This window comes from Saccoglossus kowalevskii, chromosome 10, assembly GCF_978046115.1.
Source record: "Saccoglossus kowalevskii chromosome 10, keSacKowa6.1, whole genome shotgun sequence".
NCBI classification, from domain to species: domain Eukaryota; kingdom Metazoa; phylum Hemichordata; class Enteropneusta; family Harrimaniidae; genus Saccoglossus; species Saccoglossus kowalevskii.
The window spans coordinates 26,308,505-26,327,276 of NC_140650.1; the positions used below are offsets into that span (position 1 = coordinate 26,308,505).

Here is an 18,772-nt window from a genome sequence, read left to right on the forward strand (position 1 = left end):
CACAGCGATGTATACAGCGCATGTAAAATACATTGTTTGTTTACATAAAATTCACGCGCTGCATGACAACAGTAACGCTTTTACTGTGGGAACAAGTATACTTCCATGTGTATGCATTGGTTGCAATGATGTGAAAAATGTGTTCCTTTGTCAGTGTAGATTCGCTGAATAACAGAATATTCCATTTTTATATCATGTGATATTACAGACAGATAATGATTATATTATTATTTTTTAATTATTCAACTTTCAGTATGATGACTCAAAATATTAAAAACAAATTGCCTCAGCTCCTAAATTAACACTGCACTGATAGGAAAATTAGGTTATACGTGTACGCAATGCGAATATTGTTAATATTAATATTATTTGAATTTGTCAACAGTGCCTTGTGTATTTTCACCATCGTTGCTACCCAGGCATTCAATTAACCTTGTTAAAAATAGTAAATGATTGATGATGTCATTATAGAAGTGGGTAGTTTGATAATTTTTTTTAGAGTGTGGCTGCGTTACCAGTTTGAATAGCTGGTAGCTCTATGGTGATGTATTGTTCATCAGTGTTTTGGTAGTTGAAGCACACAAATGAGTACAAGAAAATAACCTTTAAATTTTGTGTCAATAAAAAATATTAATATATTATTTTTAAAGTCTGTTAGGCTACATGGATTAGTTTTCTGAATTTTAATTCGTGGAAAAGAACAGCTGTTTTGGGGGATTCTCTTACTGTTTGTTTATCTGCATGCAGAGGTGGTAAACTTTTTGTCTTTGGTTTTGTACCGAACATGTTGGTTTTTTTATTTGGTATTGTAGGTATCCAGGATACTTTTGATAGTGTACACAATACTTTTTTTTTTCATTGATGACATAGGACTAAAAATATGAGTATTTGATATCACAGTATCTATAGATTACAAAACATGGGCAACATTCAAAGATTAAACTTGTAAACTAATGTAGCAAACTGACTGATGAATGTCTGATTATAAAATTGAACCCATTTTTTTATCTCAAGATCTACACTGGTGGGCTCAGTAACTTAGCAACCATGGGACTCAAAACTTGCCTGTTAGTAGTAGCAGCATGTGTGACTTGAAATACTGTTTGTTTGGAGCCCTGTTCTGAGCTGTGTATGTATTCTTTCTGTACCTTGTGATCAGAAACCTGATACATGTATCCAATGTCCTTGTTGACATGTCTGTATTGGTATTTGGTATTATGTCAATTATATCCATAACTTCACTTCTCTGAAGCTGGCCCATCAACTCATAATATCAATATAATATTATGAACACCTGCTGTGTTATATAAATGTTATATAACATAAAAATAGATTACATACTAGTATACATTTAATATCACAATGAGAAGATTTAATATTGCAGGCAACAAGAATTAATTTGCTGTGTGAAATTGCAAGAGAATTAACACTTTTCAGGGCAGTACAAAAGCTGTAAATTACACGTTTCAATAACACGCTAGGTAACGTAGTACATGTATGTTTTAACTCTAGGGTTCCTGGTGTAAATATTAATGTGCATCTCAATTTTCAGGGTCATTCCTATTGTCTATTGTTTTCTTATTTACCAGTGTTTTTTTCATATTTAACCTGTGCTTTACATGAACAATGCTCTACTTTATATGTGTATGATTTATGGAACCTGTGTGGCGACTGAGATACAAAAAATGTAAGCCGGCTGTGCATCGCTATTAACAATGCCAACACATTAGTGCGTAACAGGTGGCGTTGGATTTGTTGCTTTCAGTATTGTAATGTACAATCTAATACATGCAGATGGCGTCCCCCACATCAATTTCATTTTCATATATTACTTGAGGTTGATTTTGATAATTTGGGAAAAAATAATTTGTTCTTATATCTATCTAGCATTGAATGAACTTTGGCCTAAATTAGCATTTTTTTGTTTGTTCTGGAGTGATGTGTTTTATGGTAGGATTAGTTGTATAAAACATTTGTGAAGTTGTAATGAATGAATTTTGTTTTTTCAATCTAGTTTCAAGGTGCAACTGTCTGTTAATAATTATATTAAAAACATATTACTGTGACAGCTTTGTTATATTATTATTCGTAAAAAATACAAATATAAAAGATATTGGTAGATGATAAACGGAGGGTATTTTTTTGTAACCATTAATTGTATTAATGCGTTAATTTTTTAATTGATAAAACTTCTGGCAAAATTGTAGTGTACTTGTATATTGCCAGTACGTACAATCGAAAACATGTTGCCAGTACATACAGGCAAGAACCCCAGAAAAATAGATAAAATAACTTGAGTGTCGTAAAAATATGTTTTGTTAAATTTTGATCCCACTTGTTCATATAACTATTAACACCAGGTTGAGTGTGGGTTACTATGGTAACAAGGTTTTAGCCTAGAGAAAAAAAACAAAACGCCTTTTTATGTTTTTTTACATCATAGATACAATAAAGTACAGCAGTTCGTCAGATTAAGATAATGTAATTTGTTACCAAGGCAAATACAAGTGGTGTGATGAACTTTGACCTAATTGATTGATTTTAATAAAGTCACAGGCGGTTACCAGATCACTCTGTTCATTGCTCTGGTATTGTCACCTGTCAATCAACATCTAGAAAAGATTAAATTAAATAAACAACAAATATCTTCAGATTTGTTGACAGTTTTGAATTATTTTCATTCTGACTGTAAAATCCTTCGTTCTGGCATAGTCATTATTCAATCTAACAGCCATGTTGTTGGATATAACATTGTTCTTCAATTTGATTAGTGTGTGTTCCACGAGTCATCTTGATTTCTCATAATGTCCTCATGAGGGCACTATTGGAGAAAAGAATTTTCACTTTGTGTATTGACTTTGTTTTTGTTTGCAGTGCAAATGAGTTCATGAACAGCTTTTTAAAGGCGACTGCTGAAAAAGAAGCATCTGCCAAGGAGCAGTTAAAGAGCTATATAGAGTCGTTAGCCGATCGAGCAGAAAAAGCCGAAAGTGAAGTGATGACATTTAAAAGTCCACTGTCCACATTAAATAGAACGTCCAATCTTTCTAGAGCTAGTAGTGTTAATAGGAATTTACCTGATTTACAGGTATGTATCCCGTCAGCATGTACCAAACGCTCAGTTGTTTCAGCTGTGCATGTTCCAGTTGTGTGTAATAAATGAACAATTAATTTTAATTTTCCATATTGTACTTCATACTGTAAATGCATTGATCATTCACTGGGTTTTAATTTCGCTGTTTTCGCTGTTATTAAAATCAGCTAAAATTAAATCTACGTGAACATGTAAAGTAACAATAAAACTCATTGTTTCCTTGACAAATTTTTGAAATTAAAACACAGTGAATATGCTCAAAACATCAAAATAGTGAAATTAAATGGTTTTACAGTATATTGGCAGAGCGCTGATAGCCACTCAACTACATACAACAATTCTCATGACACCATTGTTTGTTATTTTGTAAAACGGCTGTGAACAATCTGTTATGTAGTAGAGTACACATGTTTTTTTTTACATTTTTGAATGTTAATAATATCCACATTTTATATATTTTATTCATGTTTCCATTTTCAGAGGACTAGTCCTGTTTCTATTTTGAAATCTAACAGTACTGCCAACAGACCACAAAGTGCCCCCAATCCAGAGACTCATATTCCTTATAGGTGAGTACAAGATTTGATTCATCAATCAGAGTATCATACTTCAGTTATTAAGTATTAAGTAGTTCATGAAAACATTCCTTCATCTCTCTATTACCGTAGACTATCTATAGTCCTCCAATGAGGTACTGTGGACTTTCATCTCAGTTGTCTTACTTTCATTCCAATATTGTACATTTATTTTAAAGGCCCATCCAATATTGTACATTTATTTTAAAGGCCAACAATATTGTACATGTATTTTTGACTCCTGTGTGCGAAGCACACAATGGGAGTCTTTGCAGTTACCCTGTCTGTATGTGTGTGTGTGTGTGTCCGTCCGTCCGTCTGTTCTACTGATATCTCAATAACCATACATCGTTTTTAGATGAAACTTGGTGCAAAGATGCTCTGGGCCAATGCGCAGATTTGATTAGGTTTTGGTAGAAATCCATGCATATTAATTACCTAATTTGCATGATAATTAGCTTATTTTTAGCTCTTCCATGACTGTTCCACTGATATCTCATTGGATTTTGATGAAAGTTGGTTCATAGATGCTCTGAACTAAGCTAGGTTTTGATCAGTTTTGGGTGAAAATCTGTGCATATTAATTACCTAATTTTTTTGACTTCTCCACTGATATCTCAACTACTAATCATCGCATTTCAATGAAACTTGGTACCTAGATGTCATAGGACACTGCACAGACCTAGTAGTTTTTAGGGTATATTAGTACATATTAATTACCTAATTTGCATAATAAATTAATTTTCAGCTTTTGATATTTCAAGTAGTAAGCATTACATTTCAATGAAACATGGTACATAGATACTCAAGGACTATGCAGAGATTGATTGTTTTGGGATAAATATTTGTGCATATTAATCACCTAATTTGCATAATTAGTTAATTTTCGGATTTTCACGTATATCTCAAGTACTAATCATCACATTTCAATGAAACTTTGTACATAGATGCTCTAGGACAATGTTCAAATATGATCAGTTTTGGGTTGAGATTTGTTCCTATTAATTTCCTAATTAGCATAATAATTCATAATTGTTTGGTTCTAATCACATTTCAATAAAACTTAGTACATAGATGCTCTTTTACATTGCGCAGACCTTATTAGTTTTACACTCTGCTCATTTTAATTTTCTGATTTGCATAATTAGTTTTCAGCTTTCCCATCAATATCACAAGTACAAGTAATTTTGAATTAATTTTTACTGTGTCTCTAATACTCTCAACACACAGGAGTTCTTTCTAAGCTTTCTTTGATTATCTTTTTTTTCAAAAAATAATATATGCAAAACAAATAAGGAAGTCTGGTGTTATTGCCCCCTCAGTCAGTTCTATTTATAAAAATTTTGTTTTTTAGTCCCCGTTCGGACGCAGTCCGAAAACGGGGACTTATGTTTTGCCCTGTGTGCGTCCATGCGTCCGTGCGTCCGTGCGTCCGTGATCACCTGTATCTTGAACATGCATGGACCGATTAAGTTCAAACTTCACTCATACATCACACCTTATATGGGACATATGCACATGCATTTTTTTCATGATCCGATTAACGATAGCCGAATAGCGGCCATTTTAAGGCCGAAAATGCATCAAAATCGCACATTTTCACCATTCCGGACCCGGATCTCAGTTATGCATGGACGGATTTTGTTCAAATTTGGTACATACATTAAACATAATAGGACCTTGATGCACGTCATTTTTTTTTTTGGATCGGGTTCGAAATGGCCGACTGGCGGCCATTTTGTTTTAAAGAATTCAGTTCTGGATCCGTATCCGAGACATGTCTGGATTGATCAAGTTCAAACTTCACACACACAAGGTACATCATGTCACAAATATGTATGTGCATTTGTTTCATGATCTCATTAACGATAGCCGAATAGCGGCCATTTTAAGGCCGAAAATGCATCAAAATTGCACATTTTCACCATTCCGGACCCGGATCTCAGTTATGCATGGACGGATTTTGTTCAAATTTGGTACATACATTAAACATAATAGGACCTTAATGCACGTCATTTTTTTTTTTGGATCGGGTTCGAAATGGCCGACTGGCGGCCATTTTGTTTTAAAGAATTCAGTTCTGGATCCGTATCTGAGACATGCTTGGATTGATCGAGTTCAAACTTCACACACACAAGGTACATCATGTCACAAATATGTATGTGCATTTGTTTCATGATCTCATTAACGATAGCCAAATGGCGGTCGCTTTAAGGCCGAAAATGCATTGAAATCGCACATTTTCACCATTCCGGACCCGGATCTCAGTTATGCATGGACGGATTTCATTCAAATTTGGTACATACATTAAACATAATAGGACCTTGATGCACGTCATTTTTTTTTCGGATCAAGTTCGAAATAGCCGACTGGCGGCCATTTTGTTTTAAAGAATTCAGTTCTGGATCCGTATCCGAGACATATCTGGATTGATCAAGTTCAAACTTCACACACACAAGGTACATCATGTCACAAATATGTATGTGCATTTGTTTCATGATCTCATTAACGATAGCCAAATGGGGGCCGCTTTAAGGCCGAAAATGCATTGAAATCGCACATTTTCACCATTCCGGACCCGTATCTCAGTTATGCATGGATGGATTTTGTTCAAATTTGGTACATACATTAAACATAATAGGACCTTGATGCACGTCTTTTTTTTTTCCCGGATCAAATTCGAAATGGCCGACTGGCGGCCATTTTGTTAAAGAATTCAGTTCTGGATCCGTATCCAAGACATGTCTGGATTGATCAAGTTCAAACTTCACACACACATGGTACATCATGTCACAAATAGATATGTGCATTTGTTTCATGATCTGCTTAACAATAGCGGAATGATGGCCATTTTAAGGCCGAAAATGCATCAAAATCACATATTTTCACAATTCCAGAACCGGATCTCAGTCATGCATGGATGGATTTTGTTCAGATTTAGCACAATGTGTTGTACATATGCAGGTGCATTTCGGTCATGATCTGCTTTGAATGTATATGTCACTCAAATATGAACGGAACGGGGACGTGTCATTGACAATGACTTGTTCATAGGAGCATTGTGTTTTGCACATGTGCATTCTCTTGGCTGTTTAGTAGAATTGACTTAAATGCTGATGTATTAAAAAAATATTATTCAATTGAAATAAATCTGAAAACATGGACCATATTTTCCCTATTAGAAGCACAATTTATTATGATAATTGAAGAAGTGTGTGTTTCGTGTTCTTAAAATCTCTTCATCATTATTTGTTGACTCTCATGCACCTATTTTGGGGATGCACTTCTAATAGAACCAACACTGGTCATCCTAGCACCCAGTGCTCTATAACTGGACTATGTTGCAAGTGTCTCAAAACTACACAATGCATCACAACTCATTGATTTGCATATTGTCATGGTGATTTGGGTATTTCTTATCATTGTCATTGGTGTATCATTCATATTTTCATCTTAGGCCAATTACTGCCCAGAGCCTGCCAGCCACTTCACTGCCAAACCGCCGACACACGGTAGGAATAACACCACAGCAGTTTCAAAGCATGCGACCACAGTTACAGTTTGCTCCAAATACCAACGCTGTACAGACTGCCCCTCAATATGCCACTACCACCACAAACCGGCGACATACAGTAGGTATCACCCCTCAGCATGTTCATGGAATCTTCCAACAGCCTTCTTATCCAATCACAGCTGTTCATTCCACCCCTGATTTGCATAGCATATCTGCACCCACCAATCATCAGCAGATGCTACAACTATTGCATCATCCTACCTCATCATCCAGGACTAGTAAACATAATAGAAAAAATATTCACTATGCTGATTCTGGTATTAGCAGCAATGGATCCAGTCACAACAGTTGGGACATTGCTGGAATGCCTCGAAGGGGTTACTTTCTGTCACAGAAGTCAGAAATGCAACCATCACATGCTAACCAGAATGGCTATACCCCAGGGAAAGTTCAAGCCCTAGAATCAGTTGACCCGTATGCACACAGTGTGAGTCCAGTACAAAATGGAATGAGCCCACCACCAAATTTATACATGAACGGGTTCATGGATCCAGATGTGGAGGACGACATTGGTCTGGATATGATGGAAGAGGCGTACAACGAAATATCGCGGAAGAAAGCACAATTAAATGCCAAACAAAAACTGATGAAAAATGAAAGAGATCGTTTACAGAGATTGAATGGCTATCAGGATGACAAGGATGATATTGTAACTAGTGATACCATTACCATGACAACAGATGAAGATTCTGATATGGATGATGCTGCTAGTCAAGGTGAACTACCTCAAGATTTAGTGAAACAGAAAGGTATGTGAATATGATGCAATAAAATAAGCACATTACAATTTACTTTAACCTTTTGAAAGTCACTTTTCACAATGTAAACTCACTACATTTTTTTAGTCCCTGTTTGGACACAGTACGAAAAACTTATAGATTGACATGTGTGTGTGTACTTGGATTGCTATATGATATATTGAAGATAATATTAGGTAATCGTAGTCCTAAATAACTATTAAAAATAGCTAGACGTTTCGAGCAATGGCTCTTTATCGATAGCATAGAAGCAAGTGTGATAACGTACAGGTAGAACATAGGAACGTAAGAACGCGCATGAACTATAAGTTAGAATCACAAAAAATTCCACAATAGAACAAATAACGCGCCTTAGGTAGTGAGCTCAACAAATGAGTTGAACTGTTTGTTAATACCATGGGGTTCTTTAGTTCCAAGGCGGAATATAGTTTCCTCCTCGACACGCCTGAGCTGATTTTCGTCGCCATTGACAACACATACACCAGAAATAGACATATCTGTAATATTATGTCCACTAGAATTAAAATGAAGTGAAACCGGATAATAACGATTTTTCTGTCTAGTTTGCCGTAGATGCTCAGCAAACCGATCACCCAGTCGACGAACTGTAGAACCAATATAAAGTTTCCCGCATCTAATACATGAAATGCAATATACAACATTCATAGTGATACAACTGAACGGATATTTGACCTCAACATCTCCCTTGGGACCAAATATACGATTAGTGTCTGTAATAAAAGGACAAGTATTACACCTAGGACGATTACACGGGACAGAACCATATTTCTCAGGGTCTCCCCTTTCACCCGTATGCACCAATAACCTCCTTAAATTAGTGTCACGGCGCCAGGCAGTAGTAGGCATTAGTGGAAACGTAGAACTTGTCTCCTCACTGGTCTGTAAAATGTGAAAATGTTTGTACATAATGTTTTTAATCCTGACATTTAAAGGATGGTACGTAAGTGCCAAAATTACACGATCCTGATTGTCACGGGAAACCGTAGAACCAATACAATCAGTTCTTGACATTGACACAACCTTGGCCAATGCTTTCCCAGTGACATTACGAGGATAACCCCGTTTTCTGAAATAATCACATAAAATCCTCGCCTGGTTACGGAAATCAGTATCATCGCTGCAAATACGACGTACCCGGAGTAACTGCGAGTAAGGTATGGAGTCCTTCATTCTAGTAGGATGTGATGATTCATACTGTAAATAACAATGTGAATCAGTAGGTTTTGTGTAGATAGATGTAGAAATGCGATCACCATCTACCTTAGTAGAAATATCGAGAAATGGTAGTGTTATTTCTGATATCTCATGTGTGTATTGTATGGCGGGATTAAAGTTCTTCACAAAGTCAATGAACTGTAATAACTCATCCCGACTGCCAGACATGGCACCAAATCCATCATCAATGTACCTGACATAAAATTCAGGTTTAGTGCCTTGAAAGGACGAAAAAATTAACTCCTCTTGATATGACATGAATAAACATGCATAGCTCGGACCAAAACAACTGCCCATAGCCACACCTCGTTTCTGTATATAATGTTTACCATTAAAAGAAAAGCAATTCCCGTTCAAAACTAATTCCGCTAAGCGCACCAACACAAACGTAGGAGGATCCTTAACTGTCCTTTTATTCAGAAAATGCTGTAAAGCCAACAGTCCATCAGTGTGCGGGATAGATGTATAAAGGGATTTTACATCCATAGAAAACAAAAATCTGGGTATATCCGGTGTGAAACGAAATAACTCTAGTTTCCTAAGTGCATCATTTGTATCCTGAACATACGTAGGCTGTGACGCAACAATAGGTCTCAACATTGAATCCAAGTATCGAGCTATGTGCTCAGTCGGACAATTACATGCTGAGACAATGGGTCTACCAGGGTTGTTTACCTTGTGAATCTTAGGTAATAGATAAAAGACTGATGTCCGTGGTCTGCGCACTATAAGATTTTTGGCCTCTATCGGCAAATCACCTTTAGCAATATAGCCATTAACCACATCACCTATTTCCCGTTGTATTTCATTCGTAAGATCCACATCAAGTGCCCGGTAGGAGTCTGTATCCGATAACTGCCTCTCTGCCTCAACCAGATACAAATCTCTACGCCAAACCACCACTGCTCCACCCTTGTCAGCTGGCTTAATAACAATCTCATCACGTCGTGACTTAAGAGAATTAAGAGCGTCACGTTCCTGACGAGTTATATTGCTATTTTGCCATTTCTGATTATTAAACTTAATAGTATGTATTTCTCGTCTACACACACTTATATAATGATCCAGAGTATCATTACGACCAGGTGGTGGTGTCCAATAGGACACAGATGGTGGTGCTCCAAATAAACGAGCGTTGTGAATAGTATCCATGTCCTGGCTAGCTTCATCGCGATCGCGATCAGCGTCCTGCGCATGGTACTCCTTCAGTCTAAGTCGGCGAAAAAAAATGTCAGCGTCGCGTTTCACCTGAAATTCATTTACTCTAGATTTAACCGGAATGAAATTCAGTCCCCGACTCAATACGCTACGTTCGGATACACTAAGAGGGAGGTCCTCAGGGATAGTGACCACCCAGCGAACATTTTCGCGCTCAGCAAAAGGCAACCTGTACTCACCCTTTTCTTCAAACTTACCTGCACAGAGTCTGTTCAATTTCATTAATTTGCGTCTCCGCAAAGCATGGTATAAACGCATATTCAGAGAATGAACAGCCGTAAAAATTGCACTTATCTGGGTTGGTCGGCACAGGTAATATAATGAATCCAATGAATCGAGACGCTGTTTATGGTGAAGCTTACATTTAAAAACATTGTCCCGAATAGTAGAATTCATCAGGCTGCGCGAACACCTATTAAGGCGTTGATTACAGTGTCGTAGAAAAGCGTTAGATACACTGCTACTTGCCGCTCTGAAGTTAAGTCTAAATCCAACAGGAATCACTTTTTTCCGAAGGCAAGCATCAATGAAAAATATGTGGCTGGTACATCTAGTCTTCCCAAAAGTCGCCTTGCAAAATCTGACCGCGACAGTTCTTACATTTTCCGGCAGACCCCTAGTACTCTCCACAAACAAACGATGTGCATGGCGTTGATGGAAATTCTTACCCGATGACATTAGTAAGATAGCAGCAAATAGAAAAATCGTAATAGTAGTTTATAAATAAATAAACGCTGCTCGGACTGATAAGTATGATATATTGAAGATAATATTAGGTAATCGTAGTCCTAAATAACTATTAAAAATAGCTAGACGTTTCGAGCAATGGCTCTTTATCGATAGCATAGAAGCAAGTGTGATAACGTACAGGTAGAACATAGGAACGTAAGAACGCGCATGAACTATAAGTTAGAATCACAAAAAATTCCACAATAGAACAAATAACGCGCCTTAGGTAGTGAGCTCAACAAATGAGTTGAACTGTTTGTTAATACCATGGGGTTCTTTAGTTCCAAGGCGGAATATAGTTTCCTCCTCGACACGCCTGAGCTGATTTTCGTCGCCATTGACAACACATACACCAGAAATAGACATATCTGTAATATTATGTCCACTAGAATTAAAATGAAGTGAAACCGGATAATAACGATTTTTCTGTCTAGTTTGCCGTAGATGCTCAGCAAACCGATCACCCAGTCGACGAACTGTAGAACCAATATAAAGTTTCCCGCATCTAATACATGAAATGCAATATACAACATTCATAGTGATACAACTGAACGGATATTTGACCTCAACATCTCCCTTGGGACCAAATATACGATTAGTGTCTGTAATAAAAGGACAAGTATTACACCTAGGACGATTACACGGGACAGAACCATATTTCTCAGGGTCTCCCCTTTCACCCGTATGCACCAATAACCTCCTTAAATTAGTGTCACGGCGCCAGGCAGTAGTAGGCATTAGTGGAAACGTAGAACTTGTCTCCTCACTGGTCTGTAAAATGTGAAAATGTTTGTACATAATGTTTTTAATCCTGACATTTAAAGGATGGTACGTAAGTGCCAAAATTACACGATCCTGATTGTCACGGGAAACCGTAGAACCAATACAATCAGTTCTTGACATTGACACAACCTTGGCCAATGCTTTCCCAGTGACATTACGAGGATAACCCCGTTTTCTGAAATAATCACATAAAATCCTCGCCTGGTTACGGAAATCAGTATCATCGCTGCAAATACGACGTACCCGGAGTAACTGCGAGTAAGGTATGGAGTCCTTCATTCTAGTAGGATGTGATGATTCATACTGTAAATAACAATGTGAATCAGTAGGTTTTGTGTAGATAGATGTAGAAATGCGATCACCATCTACCTTAGTAGAAATATCGAGAAATGGTAGTGTTATTTCTGATATCTCATGTGTGTATTGTATGGCGGGATTAAAGTTCTTCACAAAGTCAATGAACTGTAATAACTCATCCCGACTGCCAGACATGGCACCAAATCCATCATCAATGTACCTGACATAAAATTCAGGTTTAGTGCCTTGAAAGGACGAAAAAATTAACTCCTCTTGATATGACATGAATAAACATGCATAGCTCGGACCAAAACAACTGCCCATAGCCACACCTCGTTTCTGTATATAATGTTTACCATTAAAAGAAAAGCAATTCCCGTTCAAAACTAATTCCGCTAAGCGCACCAACACAAACGTAGGAGGATCCTTAACTGTCCTTTTATTCAGAAAATGCTGTAAAGCCAACAGTCCATCAGTGTGCGGGATAGATGTATAAAGGGATTTTACATCCATAGAAAACAAAAATCTGGGTATATCCGGTGTGAAACGAAATAACTCTAGTTTCCTAAGTGCATCATTTGTATCCTGAACATACGTAGGCTGTGACGCAACAATAGGTCTCAACATTGAATCCAAGTATCGAGCTATGTGCTCAGTCGGACAATTACATGCTGAGACAATGGGTCTACCAGGGTTGTTTACCTTGTGAATCTTAGGTAATAGATAAAAGACTGATGTCCGTGGTCTGCGCACTATAAGATTTTTGGCCTCTATCGGCAAATCACCTTTAGCAATATAGCCATTAACCACATCACCTATTTCCCGTTGTATTTCATTCGTAAGATCCACATCAAGTGCCCGGTAGGAGTCTGTATCCGATAACTGCCTCTCTGCCTCAACCAGATACAAATCTCTACGCCAAACCACCACTGCTCCACCCTTGTCAGCTGGCTTAATAACAATCTCATCACGTCGTGACTTAAGAGAATTAAGAGCGTCACGTTCCTGACGAGTTATATTGCTATTTTGCCATTTCTGATTATTAAACTTAATAGTATGTATTTCTCGTCTACACACACTTATATAATGATCCAGAGTATCATTACGACCAGGTGGTGGTGTCCAATAGGACACAGATGGTGGTGCTCCAAATAAACGAGCGTTGTGAATAGTATCCATGTCCTGGCTAGCTTCATCGCGATCGCGATCAGCGTCCTGCGCATGGTACTTCTTCAGTCTAAGTCGGCGAAAAAAAATGTCAGCGTCGCGTTTCACCTGAAATTCATTTACTCTAGATTTAACCGGAATGAAATTCAGTCCCCGACTCAATACGCTACGTTCGGATACACTAAGAGGGAGGTCCTCAGGGATAGTGACCACCCGGCGAACATTTTCGCGCTCAGCAAAAGGCAACCTGTACTCACCCTTTTCTTCAAACTTACCTGCACAGAGTCTGTTCAATTTCATTAATTTGCGTCTCCGCAAAGCATGGTATAAACGCATATTCAGAGAATGAACAGCCGTAAAAATTGCACTTATCTGGGTTGGTCGGCACAGGTAATATAATGAATCCAATGAATCGAGACGCTGTTTATGGTGAAGCTTACATTTAAAAACATTGTCCCGAATAGTAGAATTCATCAGGCTGCGCGAACACCTATTAAGGCGTTGATTACAGTGTCGTAGAAAAGCGTTAGATACACTGCTACTTGCCGCTCTGAAGTTAAGTCTAAATCCAACAGGAATCACTTTTTTCCGAAGGCAAGCATCAATGAAAAATATGTGGCTGGTACATCTAGTCTTCCCAAAAGTCGCCTTGCAAAATCTGACCGCGACAGTTCTTACATTTTCCGGCAGACCCCTAGTACTCTCCACAAACAAACGATGTGCATGGCGTTGATGGAAATTCTTACCCGATGACATTAGTAAGATAGCAGCATATTGAAGATAATATTAGGTAATCGTAGTCCTAAATAACTATTAAAAATAGCTAGACGTTTCGAGCAATGGCTCTTTATCGATAGCATAGAAGCAAGTGTGATAACGTACAGGTAGAACATAGGAACGTAAGAACGCGCATGAACTATAAGTTAGAATCACAAAAAATTCCACAATAGAACAAATAACGCGCCTTAGGTAGTGAGCTCAACAAATGAGTTGAACTGTTTGTTAATACCATGGGGTTCTTTAGTTCCAAGGCGGAATATAGTTTCCTCCTCGACACGCCTGAGCTGATTTTCGTCGCCATTGACAACACATACACCAGAAATAGACATATCTGTAATATTATGTCCACTAGAATTAAAATGAAGTGAAACCGGATAATAACGATTTTTCTGTCTAGTTTGCCGTAGATGCTCAGCAAACCGATCACCCAGTCGACGAACTGTAGAACCAATATAAAGTTTCCCGCATCTAATACATGAAATGCAATATACAACATTCATAGTGATACAACTGAACGGATATTTGACCTCAACATCTCCCTTGGGACCAAATATACGATTAGTGTCTGTAATAAAAGGACAAGTATTACACCTAGGACGATTACACGGGACAGAACCATATTTCTCAGGGTCTCCCCTTTCACCCGTATGCACCAATAACCTCCTTAAATTAGTGTCACGGCGCCAGGCAGTAGTAGGCATTAGTGGAAACGTAGAACTTGTCTCCTCACTGGTCTGTAAAATGTGAAAATGTTTGTACATAATGTTTTTAATCCTGACATTTAAAGGATGGTACGTAAGTGCCAAAATTACACGATCCTGATTGTCACGGGAAACCGTAGAACCAATACAATCAGTTCTTGACATTGACACAACCTTGGCCAATGCTTTCCCAGTGACATTACGAGGATAACCCCGTTTTCTGAAATAATCACATAAAATCCTCGCCTGGTTACGGAAATCAGTATCATCGCTGCAAATACGACGTACCCGGAGTAACTGCGAGTAAGGTATGGAGTCCTTCATTCTAGTAGGATGTGATGATTCATACTGTAAATAACAATGTGAATCAGTAGGTTTTGTGTAGATAGATGTAGAAATGCGATCACCATCTACCTTAGTAGAAATATCGAGAAATGGTAGTGTTATTTCTGATATCTCATGTGTGTATTGTATGGCGGGATTAAAGTTCTTCACAAAGTCAATGAACTGTAATAACTCATCCCGACTGCCAGACATGGCACCAAATCCATCATCAATGTACCTGACATAAAATTCAGGTTTAGTGCCTTGAAAGGACGAAAAAATTAACTCCTCTTGATATGACATGAATAAACATGCATAGCTCGGACCAAAACAACTGCCCATAGCCACACCTCGTTTCTGTATATAATGTTTACCATTAAAAGAAAAGCAATTCCCGTTCAAAACTAATTCCGCTAAGCGCACCAACACAAACGTAGGAGGATCCTTAACTGTCCTTTTATTCAGAAAATGCTGTAAAGCCAACAGTCCATCAGTGTGCGGGATAGATGTATAAAGGGATTTTACATCCATAGAAAACAAAAATCTGGGTATATCCGGTGTGAAACGAAATAACTCTAGTTTCCTAAGTGCATCATTTGTATCCTGAACATACGTAGGCTGTGACGCAACAATAGGTCTCAACATTGAATCCAAGTATCGAGCTATGTGCTCAGTCGGACAATTACATGCTGAGACAATGGGTCTACCAGGGTTGTTTACCTTGTGAATCTTAGGTAATAGATAAAAGACTGATGTCCGTGGTCTGCGCACTATAAGATTTTTGGCCTCTATCGGCAAATCACCTTTAGCAATATAGCCATTAACCACATCACCTATTTCCCGTTGTATTTCATTCGTAAGATCCACATCAAGTGCCCGGTAGGAGTCTGTATCCGATAACTGCCTCTCTGCCTCAACCAGATACAAATCTCTACGCCAAACCACCACTGCTCCACCCTTGTCAGCTGGCTTAATAACAATCTCATCACGTCGTGACTTAAGAGAATTAAGAGCGTCACGTTCCTGACGAGTTATATTGCTATTTTGCCATTTCTGATTATTAAACTTAATAGTATGTATTTCTCGTCTACACACACTTATATAATGATCCAGAGTATCATTACGACCAGGTGGTGGTGTCCAATAGGACACAGATGGTGGTGCTCCAAATAAACGAGCGTTGTGAATAGTATCCATGTCCTGGCTAGCTTCATCGCGATCGCGATCAGCGTCCTGCGCATGGTACTTCTTCAGTCTAAGTCGGCGAAAAAAAATGTCAGCGTCGCGTTTCACCTGAAATTCATTTACTCTAGATTTAACCGGAATGAAATTCAGTCCCCGACTCAATACGCTACGTTCGGATACACTAAGAGGGAGGTCCTCAGGGATAGTGACCACCCGGCGAACATTTTCGCGCTCAGCAAAAGGCAACCTGTACTCACCCTTTTCTTCAAACTTACCTGCACAGAGTCTGTTCAATTTCATTAATTTGCGTCTCCGCAAAGCATGGTATAAACGCATATTCAGAGAATGAACAGCCGTAAAAATTGCACTTATCTGGGTTGGTCGGCACAGGTAATATAATGAATCCAATGAATCGAGACGCTGTTTAAGGTATGGTTCAGTTTATTGGATTGCTATATGTTGCGAGGACAAAAATACAGATATATAGCAATATACACACCTTCCGAGGACCTTTTTCATAGTCCTCGGAAAACATAATTTATATTAATAGTTAATTCGATTATTAATACATTTTGCGTAGCTTAGGTTTAGTATCGGGGGAAGGTATGGTTCAGTTTATTACCTTGCCCGTACCATCAAAGATGGAAGGGAAAGGTATATTAAGGGAAAAATTTTGTCTGTCATTGTTGTCGTCGTCGTCGTTAATAGTTGTTATCGTGTGCATAATAAATTTACTAATTCTATTCCAAACTTCATCAAACTTGGTCACCTTATTCATCAGTATAAAGTCTTCCCTGAGTTTGAACAACAGATGTCCTGTAAGAAAATATCATGCAAAAATTGAGAAAATCTGATAAAATATTTTGACTGTTTCTACTTGACTGATCACTGGTGATACACATCAAAGGTCACTGATCTCAGTGGAAATATGCATTGTTGTATGTGTTCAATGAAGCAAATGATTTATCTTGTAATAATATCCTTGGTAATGTATCTCAGAATCCCATACTGGGTTTCAAAACCAACTCATGGAGAGATTGCACAGTCTGATACACATTTGCAAACCTACCAATAAAATCTTTACAGAAAACAAGATGTCAGAAAATCAATATAAGCACTCCTATGAACTGGGTGCCAAACTTTGATCAAGATCTGAAGCTAATAACAAAATCTGTTTAGTTCAAAGTTGTCAAATCAAAAACAATACATAAAAAATACATGAAAAGCAAAACATTTCATCTACATTTTAAAAAGAAAATTGTTCTAAAATATATGTATTCTGTATTTGACAAACAGTTCATTCGACAAATGAAAACTCACAGGAATATGTTTCAGCTATTAGAACAGAATGATAGAGTATTTATAATACTGGTTTAAAAACGCACTTCAAAGATTGCAGTGTTTGAAGATGTAGATTCTCAGGAGGCAACAGTACTGTTGACTGCTCCCTCCACTGGACACCAACTAACTATTTAAGTTGATTTGCATACAAAGCAGAGCTTGCAACATGATAGCTATTCATAAAGGGTGGTTTTTTTTTTACTTTTCATATAATACAGTAGTCACACAATGAGGCAGTTCATATTTGTCTCAGTGAATCATTAATTTTTGACAGACACCTGTACAAAATACTTGGACAAAAGCCAGCTAAGATTTTCTGTTATCTTGCATGTTTTATGAATCTATTCACGTCTAAATGCAGCACTTTTTTTTTGCGATGAGGCATTCGTTTTTATACTAAAATATCTGAATTACTTTGAATAAAGCTGGAAATTATGTCCCTTAAAATAATTAAACAAATAAGACACCAATGTTTTTGTAAGATATTGACATCTTTAAAAGACATTCGGTAGACTGATTCCCCACTGTTGGTTCAACCCCAAAACTTGTTTGTATTCAAAATTAATTATGACAATGCATATTTATATTGAAACAAACTATGATAAAGGGAATTATATTATATAACAAAGGGCAAGGTCACCAGAGTTCAACTATGTTATTAATATTAATATAATTGTACCATACCTTCTCCCAATACTAAACCTAAGCTTCGCAAACATTTCTATGTTCAGTCACAGGGAATTCAACTCTTGTTTAATTAAACTTAATTAAAATGCAATTTTCCATTGTATTGCATTGTAATTGAGTTTAATTAAACTCCAATTAAAACGCAACCCTATATAGGAACGCGTTTTAATCGAGTTCATATCGCAACTATATTAAAAGTTAATTCAACTATATTAAAAGTTAATCCAATGAAGTCCTCGGAACATATAGCAATACAAGTATGTGTGTGTGTGTGTGTGCGTGCGTATGTGGGTACCAACATTGTGACAACTTCAATTTAACTC

The 18,772-nt window shown here is 37.5% G+C and overlaps 1 protein-coding gene across 2 annotated transcripts in view; it reads left to right on the plus strand.

Annotated features, from left to right (window-relative positions):
* Window positions 1-18,772, plus strand: part of LOC100369563 (F-box only protein 41-like) — a 39,746-nt gene that overhangs the window by 7,545 nt on the left and 13,429 nt on the right. The window contains exons 3-5 of one of the 2 annotated variants that reach the window (XM_078008577.2): window positions 2,875-3,088; window positions 3,575-3,663; window positions 7,127-7,992. In XM_078008577.2, coding sequence (XP_077864703.1) covers window positions 2,875-3,088; window positions 3,575-3,663; window positions 7,127-7,992 — 1,169 coding nt within the window. The remainder of the gene's footprint in view (window positions 1-2,874; window positions 3,089-3,574; window positions 3,664-7,126; window positions 7,993-18,772) is intronic. The other variant, XM_085504435.1, reaches the window with a different exon arrangement.